Source organism: Zootoca vivipara, chromosome 17, assembly GCF_963506605.1.
Source record: "Zootoca vivipara chromosome 17, rZooViv1.1, whole genome shotgun sequence".
NCBI classification, from domain to species: domain Eukaryota; kingdom Metazoa; phylum Chordata; class Lepidosauria; order Squamata; family Lacertidae; genus Zootoca; species Zootoca vivipara.
The window spans coordinates 35,887,316-35,899,046 of NC_083292.1; the positions used below are offsets into that span (position 1 = coordinate 35,887,316).

The 11,731-nt window shown below is 42.1% G+C and overlaps 2 protein-coding genes across 2 annotated transcripts; one reads left to right on the top strand and one right to left on the bottom strand.

The window, feature by feature from the left end:
- Positions 1-4,022: 4,022 nt before the first annotated feature.
- Positions 4,023-4,511, top strand: LOC132591337 (claw keratin-like). Its single transcript, XM_060269597.1, has one exon. It carries the CDS (start codon positions 4,023-4,025, stop codon positions 4,509-4,511), a length of 489 nt encoding a protein of 162 aa, XP_060125580.1.
- Positions 4,512-6,951: 2,440 nt separating this feature from the next.
- Positions 6,952-9,525, bottom strand: LOC132591330 (keratin-associated protein 6-2-like). The gene is made up of 2 exons (XM_060269568.1): positions 9,469-9,525; positions 6,952-7,618 (listed from the first exon to the last, which is right to left on the bottom strand). The coding sequence occupies exon 2, from the start codon at positions 7,608-7,610 to the stop codon at positions 7,101-7,103; it is 510 nt and encodes a 169-aa protein (XP_060125551.1). The 5' UTR covers positions 7,611-7,618; positions 9,469-9,525; the 3' UTR covers positions 6,952-7,100.
- Positions 9,526-11,731: the final 2,206 nt, after the last annotated feature.

Genomic DNA, 11,731 nt, shown 5'->3' on the forward strand with positions numbered 1-11,731 from the left:
CAACGTGACTGACACAATGCAAGGGTGAAATTTAATAACGATGCTTTTAAAAAATCCCTTGATAGCCACTTGTTTAAATCTTCATCTTTGAGATCTGCATGGGGAATGGGGAATCCTACCCACTATTCCATCAATATGCAAGATCAGATGGGCAGATCGAAGAGCTGGTGCCTTCATGGTGATCGGTTGAGATCTGTTGGTATCCACACTGTTAGACACTTTCTGAAATGCTAAAGTTATTTTCAACTAGCTCATGTTAGACCTATTGAAAGCAATGGACAGGGTATGCCAGGAAATGGGGAATTATGATCACATGTGGTGGAAGTGTAAATATGTACATTTTTTTTTTTTTGCAAAGGGTATTAAAGGAGATAACAGAAATCACTGGGTTAAAGCTGACTGAAAGTCCAGAGGTAGCATTATTATCAATTTATGATGGAGTGGAAGGTTTGCAGGCTATGAATAACTTGGTCACAAATTTACTGACAGCTGCACGACTTATTATAGCTAAGAAGTGGAAGGGGCAAGCAGAATATAAAATGGAAGAATGGTCTATATGGGATATAGCTGTTAATGATAAATTAACGTGTCATTGAGGTAAGACGGGAAATATACAGGAGAAATTATTTTGAGGAAATATGGAGGGTGTTTGTAGAATTTGTACTGTTAAAACAGAAAGGGGTCAAACCATCACAAGAGGTGTTGAAATTTTGGGAGGTTGGATAGTTACAATGGGATGGTCTCAGTGGTGGGGTGCACATTTTTATTCTTATTTATTTATGAATATTACATTGTAGAAGAAGAAGAAGAAGAAGAAGAAGAAGAAGAAGAAGAAGAAGAAGAAGAAGAAGAAGAAGAAGAAGAAGAAGAAGAAGAAGAAGACAACGAAAGCAATGGACAAGTCAGTCAACATCATGCATTTTGTTTTTGGTTTTTTAAATTCATCTTTATTTCTTATTAAAAAATCACAAATCCACACAAATCAACACAATATAACATAACATAACATAATCAAACATAATCAATAATAAACACATCAACACATCAAGAAAAAGGAAAAAAAAACAAAAATAGAAGAATGAAAAAATAAAACAAAAAAGGGAGGAAAGTAACAACAACAACAAAATACAGGTTAAAAAAATAACTTCCAAACATTTAATATCGGTTCCCATGCATTTTGATGGAACTTTCCTGAGAATGAGTTTATTGGATGCAACCCATCATAATTTCAGCTATGTTTGTGTGTGGCTTGTCGCTCTTAAATTAGCATGTTCTAAACTACAGATTCGGAATACATGCCATACATTTTCTTGGCTTCCCAATATGCAAGTTTTAATTGCTTTTAAAGCTGCCTTTTTAAAAAGAAAAAAGTAGTGTTTTCTTTTTGGTTTCAACTTAGTACTGATTTTATATATCTGGTTTAGATGCTTACCATTATTTTGCTTGGGTTTTCTTTTTTTTAACCACACATGCACACAGACACTATCTTCTATTGAAGTTGGAACAGCCCCCTCCCACTGATGCCACCCAGAAGACCACTCCAGATTAACTCTAGATTTTTGCCAGGCTGAAGGAAACAACTCTGACCTCCTAGGACAAGTGAAGAAGATAACATATGAGCCCTGAAGCTGGATCAAACCAAAGGCCCATGTTGTCCAGCATCCTCTTTCCTGCAGTGGTCAACCAGATGCACAAGTAGAACATAGGGACCATAGCTCTTTCTCACTATTGTTCTCTTCCAAGTGGCATTGGTGCTCTCAGGTCCTAATTGTGAGTTCCCCATTGAGGCTTCTGGTTCTGCACTGGTAATACAAGATGCTGAATTAGATGGTCCTTTGGCCTCATCCAGCAGGGCTTTTCTGATGTGCTCAAGGCATTCAAGGACACCAATTTAATCTGATACCGGAGATGTCTCAGAACGTGTATGCAAAAAGCTTTGATCATGTCCTAGAGTCCCCTACACTGATGAAAGAGCTTTGATGATCTCCATCTCCTCCCTCTGGGTGTTTCTGATTTAAAACAGCAGATAAACTAGAGCAATTTGACTCAAGGTCAGCAAAATTAAAAGGAAGGGAGAGGGCAACAAACTGGTGTCAAGACTATTTGTGTTGCATTATTGCAACCACTTAATTTTGTGACCTCCCTCTTTTGTGCTTAGTAAAGTACTTTTGCACATGAAATTGTTGACAACTAAATAAAATGTTACGGTAGCTGGAAAGAGGCAGTCTCTTGGTCACAGGAGTGGCTGACAGAACGGTATAAAAATGGAAACTTCTCCCAGTTCCTCCAACAGCTTCATCTGACTCTCTGGTCTTCATTACATCTTCTCAAAGAAGCAGGTAAGTCCATTTTCTAGGGGAAATGTTTCCGAATTTATCAAAAATTAAGACTAGATTGATTTTTCAGCTTCACACTTTCTAAGTGCATTTAATATGATATTGCTAGAAGAAAATCTAATTAAGCATTTTTAAGGAAGATGCGACCAGCATTTTTAAGGAAGATGCGACCAGCTCTCCATTTTCTTCCTTCCTTCCTAAATGATATTTACATATACACTTCTGCTTTTGCAGCAAAAAAACCTCTGCATTTTACTCAAAAGTAAACTCAACTGTGATGTGCTTACTCTCTGGTAAAAAGACAAAGGATGGCTGTCTTATTTTTTCTCAAGCTCATCCCCAACTTGCTGGATAATGGTCCAGTATGTTCAAGATATATGTTGATAGCATTGTTGATAAAACATGCCTTTTTTTAAAAGAAACTTACTGGGTTATCTCAGCATTTTTTATATTTCCAAACATCAGTATTGGGGGTAGCCAGCATAGAACTAGATGTTGTGGATTAAAACGACAAGACAAGGGGTCATTCATTAGTGGTCCATCCCCATGTTTTGCATGTACAAGGTCCCAAGATCAGTCCCTTACATCTTCAGTGGGGCCAGTAATGTCCCCTCTCTGGACGCAGGAGAGTCATTGACAATCAGTGTAAACAATATTGACAATAAATACCTCATTAAGTATATGGCAACTAATCTTCTCATCACCCTTAGCTCAGAGGCTGCAGAGGGGAGAAGCTGGGAAAGAAGAAGCACCAGGGGAGAGAGAGCTGACAGACTCAGTGTCTTTAGAAAGCATTCCAGGAAACCCACCCACCCCCCGGACCTAGAGGGCATTGAAATAAGAGAACAGAAAGCTCAGGGGCACAAAGCACAGATCAGCCAACATTGTTGTTTAGTCGTTCAGTCGTGTCCGACTCTTTGTGACCCCATGGACCAGCGCAAGCCAGGCACTCCTGTCTTCCACTGCCTCCTGCAGTTTGGTCAGACTCATGTTGGTGGCTTCGAGAACACTGTCCGATCATCTCATCCTCTGTCGTCCCCTTCTCCTTGTGCCCTCCATCTTTCCCAACATCAGGGTCATTTCCAGGGAGTCTTCTCTTCTCATGAGGTGGCCAAAGTATTGGAGCCTCAGCTTCATGATTTGTCCTTCCAGTGAGCACTCAGGGCTGATTTCCTTCAGAATGGATAGGTTTTATCTACTTGCAGTCTCAAGAGTCTCCTCCAGCACCATAATTCAAAAGCATCAATTCTTCGGCGATCAGCCTTCTTTATGGTCCAGCTCTCACTTCCATACATTCCAACGTAGGGGTGACATATAATAGGAGAGACAGAGGGGGTGGGGTTTCACTCAGAGCAATGACATTAACCCGAGATGATACGTTTCTAAGTCTCTCTGTGTGAACATTGAATAAAATACCTTGGTAAGAACGTCTTGTCTATCTATTGCTGGCAGCCTGCCGTGAGGGAGGGGGATTGGATTCCCTGAAGCCTGACACTTCCCTTCTTCTCTTTCCATGGTTCATTTTGCATATCTTTTATCCCTGCATATTTTACAAAAAAACCTATATCAATGGGTTTTCCATTATTATATCCATCAAAAATTATTTGCACTGTTGAATTTATCTTCATGCTGCCAGAGTTTTCAGCTGTACACATGCAATTTTATGTTTTAGTTTCATCTTCAGCCATGGCTTTCTGTGGCCCATCCTGTGCTGTCCCATCCTGTGCTTCCACCCCCACCGTTGGATTTGGATCTGCAGCTCTTCATAGACGCGGAAGTCTTGGCTACGGATACGGAGGTCTTGGCTACGGCTATGGAGGTCTCGGCTATGGTTATGGAGGTGCTGAAAGAGCAGCCAATCTCGGTGTCCTGGACGGAGTCATCCCTTCATGCGTCAACCAGATCCCACCAGCAGAGGTCGTCATCCAGCCACCTCCCACTGTCTTGACCATCCCAGGGCCCATCCTCTCTGCCAGCTGCGAGCCTGTGTCTGTTGGAGGCAACACTCCATGTGCTGTTGGTGGTTCCGGGATCGTAGGGGGTTATGGCTATGGAGGGTGGGGCTATGGGTCTGGCCTCCTTGGAAGCTCTGGGGGCTGGGGCTATGGTTTGGGCTCCGGGAAGGGGGCACTCCTTGGAAGGAGGTTTGGGCGCCGTGGTAGCATCTGTTCATAGGTCAATTAAACCCGAGAATCATATTACGAACTGATAATCAGAGAGCTTGATACAGATCCATTCACTAAGGTTCAGAAGACCTGAATCCAAGCAACCGCTGCTGAAGTTGAACCCTCTTAATTCCCCCCTCTGTATTAGGAAGTTGAGAAGACCAAGAACTATCTACAATATGCACCTTTTTGCCCTATTGTACAACTATCCTTTCTTTTTCTTTGACCTTTTCAATAAAGCTTGTTCTGCATTCTGATAACCTGTGTGTCTTTGTTTTTAAAACTCCACCTCCAGCTTCTCGTAGCAAGGTGCCCAAGGTCTTAAACCCTTTTTTGTCCAAATCAAAATTGGAGTATTGGGGGGGGGGGAGTATCTTTATCTCTTGCATCCTGAAGGGTTTACATTGAGTGTGGAAAAGGCATGTTATATTCCTCTAGAAATTACTATTCTCCTCTTATTCAACATGAGTACAGGATCTCTCTCCGGGGCACCCTGACTGGTTATTCATTCAGAGAAATGAATCATAATCAGGGGCCAAATGCAACTTTTTGCTGATTGCTAAAGGTCCAGGGAGGGTGGGTTAAATAGGTGCAAGGAAGCAGTTGTGCCCCTTCTCCTGATTCCTCTTTGCTGTCATTTGGGGAAGTGGGTCATAATTAAATCATATGACTGGGGGAATAGATTTCTCATAACAACAGGGAAGGTTATAGGGTTCAAGAAGAGTCCTTGGTGCGCCTTGATTGGGGGTACATATCAAGTGACCCTCAAGAGTCTAGACCAGGGGTCAGCAAACTTTTTCATTTTTTTAAAATAAATTTTTATTAGTTTCTTTCTTTCAAAACATTAACACACAACATGTTTACAGAAAAGAAAAGAAAAACATTCTACAGTACATACAAAAAAATCTTTAACAATAGAAAAAAAGCAAAAATATAAATTAAACATTCATTCATGTCTTCTCTATGTTGACTTCCAATTTTTCACTCTGTAATTTACATATATTATCCTTACTATATCGCACAATTCTTATTCTATTTACTCATTATATTTCCTTTAACTTCAATTTAGGTTCAATTATGTTCTGCCGTTTGGATTTTGGATATCTTATTATCCAATATATATTCACCAAAGATCCTCCATTCCTTTTTGTTTTGTTTTGTTTCGTTTGCCCTCTAATTCTTCCAGTAAATTTTGCTAGCTGTGAGTATTCTTTCATTAGAATTGTTCCTTCTAAATATAATTCCAGAGGATATTAAAAGTGCAAATAGAACGCTGTTAATGTATGGAATAGTAGCGGCAAGAGTATTAGTCACAAGAAACTTGAAAAGCAAAAACACACCCAGCATACTAGATTGGCAAATTTTAATGAAGGATCGGCAAAGTTTTTCAGCGGGGGGCCAGTCCACCGTCTCTCAGACTTTGTGGTGGGCCGGACTATTTTTTTTTGGGGGGGGGGGTGGATGAACATATTCCTATGCCCCACAAATAACCCAGAGATTTTAAATAAAAGCACACGTTCTACTCATGTAAAAACACGGTGATTCCCAGACCATCCGCGGGCCGGATTGAGAAGGCGATTGGGCCCTAGTTTGCCTATCTATGGTCTAGACCAGGCATAGGCAACCTTGGCTCTCCAGATGTTTTGGAACTACAACTCCCATGATACCTAGCTAACAGGGCCAGTGCTCAGGGATCATGGGAGTTGTAGTTCCAAAACATGTGGAGAGCCAAGGTTGCCTATGCCTGGTCTAGACATTACTGGACTCCAGCTCCTGTCATCCCTGTCCTTGGGTCAGGATTGCTGGATCTGGTGCAAGTTAGAGTCCAACAACTTTTGCAGAGTCAGAGCTTCCCCATCCCATCCCATCCCATACCTAAAAGCATGAAGTGGGAGTGACAAGTCTTGTCCTAATGGTGAGAACTATGGACTCGGAAAGGACAGAGGAAGAGAAGAAGAGAGAGCCCTGTTGGGTCAGGTCAAAGGCCTTTCTTGTGCAGCATCCTGTTCTCAAAGTAGCCAATCAGTTGCCTATGCCAAATATGTTTCCGTATAATCAGATAGGAATAACCATGTTATCACATCATTGCAGTGTGAAAGTGCCTATCTAATCAAAAAGTCAAGGAGGAGAGAGGGAGAGAATAGAGATCCTTAAGTTTAATGAGGACATATAATGTCTGGCTCGAGGGATTTTCTCCTCCCCCAGTAGCATCAAGGAAGAAACAAGAAAGTTCGTATTTATGGTTTTATTCAGTCATCGTGGTGAAAGGCAAATAATTCCAGTCTTTAACTCCATACTGACGTTGCTCACTCTGATCTCCTCCCCTTCCTTCCCCAGCAACAGCCTGTGGCTCAGCAACACTCCTGAGGGGGGCCTCAGGAGTCAAATGTTGTTGAGCCCTTGGCTCTTGAATTCTCGTTGAGCGGCGAGTATGTGGGGATGGTGGAGATTCTGTGCTTTCCAAGGACATCTCTGCTGGCAGTTCTCCAACTCCCACTCCTTCTTCTGACACCTCATAACTTGGCAAATCTAAAATGAGACATAAATAGTCCACCCCAGATCTCTTTTTCTTTCCTCCTTGCTGACAGACCGTGAGAGCTTAGCAGGGGGTATAGCAGATGCTGCCTCTACGCCCCACAAACCCATAACGGCCACGGCCCCCCAAAGCACCAGAGCTAGACCCCAGAAGACCTGCACCACCATAGAGACCTCTGCCAAATCCACTGCCAAATCCACTGCCAAATCCGGATCCATAACCGCCAGCAGCACATGGGGTGTTGCCTCCGACAGACACAGGCTCGCAACTGGCAGAGAGGATGGGTCCTGGGATGGTCACGATGGAGGCGGGTGGCTGGATCACGACCTCTGCTGGTGGGATCTGGTTGACGCATGAAGGCTGGACTCCAGAAAGAATACCAAGACTAGCAGAAGGGACGCCGGATCCAACCAGGGCACCGGAGCCAAAGCCATAACCAGAACCATAGCCAAATCCACAGCCAAGGCCACCGCCAAGGCCACTGCCAAGGCCAACAAGACCGGCTGATCCAAAACCAACGACTGGGGTGGAAGCACAAGATGGGACAGCGCAGGATGGTCCACAGGAAGCCATGGTTGAGTCTGGAAAGACATAGGCAGGCACATATGTAACATCATATCCAAGAAACAAGCAATGAAAACTATGGGTTGCATCCAACCACCAATCTGAGTAGACATGTCCATTGATTTAAATGGGTCTGCTTAAATTATGACAAGCATGGGAACCAAGCCTCTGATTTTTCAATTTCTTTAACCCTGCAAAGCTTCATTCGTTACATACCGATATACTTACTCCAGAACAATGTTTTTTTTCATATATTCTTTAACACAACCCCGTTCTTTTGCTCATTTTTAGTCCGTTTGTCCACCTTGAGGATGGTGTAAATCTTGCCAAATTTATATATTCACAAAGTTTAATTTGCCATTCTTTTATTGATGGGATTTCCCTCCCTTTCCAATATTTTGCTATGAGCATCCTGGCAGCTGTTGTTGCATAGAGGAATACTTTCCTTTGATTGCCAGGAATATCGTTTGTAATTACACCTAAATTATACCAGTCTTTGGGGGCCAGTGGAAACATTTTATTTTTGAAAATAGTTACTATAGGGGTGGGGAGGCATGGCCTATCAGAAATCAGCAGCATGCTTCTAAATACCAGTTGCTGGAAAATCCAGAAAGGGAGATTGCAATTGCATGTGGATCTTATGGGTGGGTTTTCAACAGGCATCTGATTGGCCTATGTGAGAACAGGATGCTGAACTCAATGGGCCATTTGCCTGATCCAACAGCAGTTCCCAATACTGCTATTTAGATGAGGATCCTGGAATAAATCTCTACCCCAAGCATCCCCAAACTGCGGCCCTCCAGATGTTTTGGCCTACAACTCCCATGTTCCCTAGCTAACAGGACCAGTGGTCGGGGAAGATGAGAATTGTAGTCCAAAATATCTGGAGGGCCGAAGCTTGGGGATGCCTGCTCTACCCCCTCCCACACAGAATTACATCTCTGTTTCCAAAGAGAGAAGAAATATTAAATCAGTTTTAGGTTTGTATCATAGGTAGACACTCCAAGCATATAGAATAAAACATGCTGAGAATGTGGAATTCTAAATCCCCAGCTAACTGTTGAAAGGCGTTGGAAATTCAAAAGAGCTAGACATGTGTGTGGAAGTCTAAGAGAAATACTTCAAAGGAACTAGGTAGCACAAATACACCATGAAGATTTAGTATAAATGTGCATTGGTATTTAAAATCTCTGAGACAAGTCCTACGTTGGCAGGTATAAGTAAATGGGAGCAAACTGGAGCTCCTTCTGAGATGAATCAGTGTAACTATTCTAAAAGCTCTCCATAAAGTAATATTTCATAGAATCACAGAACTGTAGCTTTTTACACCATCAATTCCTATAGCCATCAATTCAGACCTCCAGTGTAGGAGATATTGACTACCCAACTCTCTAGTCGATCACTTCCTTCATCAAACCAATCGGTTTCTTTGGGGAAGGATTCTGGCTCTGTTTAAAGCATCTACTTTGTAGGCAGAAGGCCCTGGTTCAATCCCCAGCATCTTCAGGTAGGGTTGGCAGATACACCCAATGTGGAACCCAGTATAGACCAGTTGTGGGGAATCTTTTACCCTCCAGGGACTGCTGAACTACTACATCCATCATCCCTGGCCATTGGCCATGCTTGCTAAGGATGACAGGAGACATAGCTCAGCAACCTCTGGAGGACCAAAGGTTTCCCACTCTTGGTGTATCCCACTCCTGGTGTAGACAATAATGAGCTAGATAGACCAATCATCTGAATTGATATAAGGCAGCTTCCTGTGCTCCTTGCTTTCCTACAAACTGTGCTATGTCCAACCAATATTGACCTTCCTCTAGTTTTTACCCATTCGATCTATGCAAGGACTTGGACAAGCCAAGCTTACCTGTGTTGTTTTGATGAGTGGGAAGTTGAGAGATGATGAGAGGTGAAGCTGTTGGTGAGCCGTGGAAGAAGGAGAGCTTTTATAGCATCCTCATGGAGTCCTTAATGGTTGGGAGACGCCCCTTCACACTTAATGTCTCAATTATCCACGATCAAAATCTGCTGCTTCCATCATAGTCTAAAATTGCTTTAATAAGCCAAACGTTGTCAGGATGCCAACTCTGTAATCAGCTTATTACACAACATGTTCATTTCCCCCCCCCCCCATTTCTTCCCTCCGGGGATTGTACACTGTGTTCCGTTGGCTTGGGAAGGAGTCTCGTTGGGAGGAAAAGTGGGACTTATTTCCTTTCGTTCTGTTTTTAAATATACAGCATTTTTTTAAAAATGAAAATACAAAGAAAGAGCAACTACGATAGAGCCCCCAAGTGTCCTTGTTTTCCTGGGGACAGTCCTTGATGTACAGAAGCTCACCCAGTCTCTGATTTGGTCCCAGAATGTCCCACTTTTCCTTAGGATGTCCCTATTTTCACTGAAGAAATGTTGGAGGGTATGGAGTTATACAACCCCTGAGCCTAGGAGATAAGTAATTATACAACCTTTAGAAGACACCTGAAGGCAACCATGTATAGGGTCATTTTTAAATGTCTCATGTTTTATTACATTTTTATATATGTTGAAAGCCACTCAGAGTGGCTGGGGCAACCCAGAATCTCTAGCCGTTTTTTTTTGGGGGGGTGGGGGGTTACAGGAAAAGATGTGCAGGTCCCTTCAAAGCAATTTCTGTGAGATCAGACATGAGCATGGTGGGGAACTTGTATATTTTTTTTTCTGGAAACTGAGGTTATTCACCTTTTGAAAGCCACAATTTCCAGAGTTCCTTTGTTTGTTAAAGAGTTGTTTGTTAAAGCACCCTGGAAATTATAATTCTCTGCTGGGAATAGGGGTGCCCTAACAACTTTTTGCCCCCCTTAACAAACTGCAGTTCCCATTCTTTGGGGACTTTAAATATCCATGGCTATTTACAGCACCCTAATGATGCTTTAAATGCGGGACACGGGTGGTGCTGTGGTCTAAACCACAGAGCCTGGGGCTTGCTGATCGGAAGGTTGGCAGTTCGAATCCCCGCGACTGGGTGAGCTCCCATTGTTCGGCCCGAGCTGCTGTCCACCTAGCAGTTCGAAACACGTCAAGTGCAAGTAGATAAATAGGTACCGCTCCGGCGGGAAGGTAAACGGCGTTTCTGTGCACTGCTCTGGTTTACCAGAAACGGCTTAGTCATGCTGGCCACATGACCCGGAAGCTGTCTGCGGACAAACACTGGCTCCCTCAGGCTATAGAACAAGATGAGTGCATAACCCCAGAATCGTCCACGACTGGACCTAACGGTCAGGGGTACCTTTACCTTTACCTTTAATGATGCTTCACCTATATAGATGAGATGGGCCTATATCTTTTTTTAAAAAAAATGCAGACTGAATCAGATGAATTCAACTTAAGATGGGGGATATGAGAAACAGAGAGAGATTGGAATTCATAGTCTTCAATTCCACCGTTCCCAGGATTCATTGGGGGAAGCCATGGTGATTGTGTTAAATGGATATTGTCGGTGGCACCCAAGGCCAGATTTAGGTTTGATGAAGCCCTAAGCTGCTGAAGGTAACGGGGCCCTTTATATGTCCAGCTGTCCTTTGTCAACAACAAATTATCACTGGTTTTTGTGTGTGTTGAATATATGCTTTATGATAATTTATGGACCTAATAGGTATCTAAAGCCATTTGCACATAACAAAATATGTATTTTATCAAAGTAATTGTTGAACTGAAATACAATTAAGAAGTATATTAATAGTGAAATACAATTAAGAAGAAGTATATTAATAGTTAAATTAAGCTCTAACTTAAAAGGATTTCTTATTCATAACAAACTTAATAAGGCAAACACATTGGCATTTGGCAATAACAAAAGTTCCTTTAGAAACACAATTTACAAAGACTCATAATCTAGTCACTAGAAACTTGCTATAACATGAAATAATAATAGGTGTAAATATATGATGCAAACTACGAATCATTCTAAATAGCTACAGTATATTAATATGAAATTAAGTGTTATAACCTGTACAATGCAATTGTAGTTAATACAATGCATTTTTATATAATATCAGTATCACTATAGTAGTCCACACTGTTCATTGGGACAGCAGACCTTATTTGTTTTTTATCTTATATTTTGGAAATGTACACCCAGGTTTCTTTTCCTT

Coding starts and splice junctions, on each gene's coding strand:
- LOC132591337 (XM_060269597.1), top strand. CDS start 4,023: ATGGCTTTCTGTGGCCCATCCTGTGCTGTCCCATCCTGTGCTTCCACC.
- LOC132591330 (XM_060269568.1), bottom strand. CDS start 7,610: ATGGCTTCCTGTGGACCATCCTGCGCTGTCCCATCTTGTGCTTCCACC.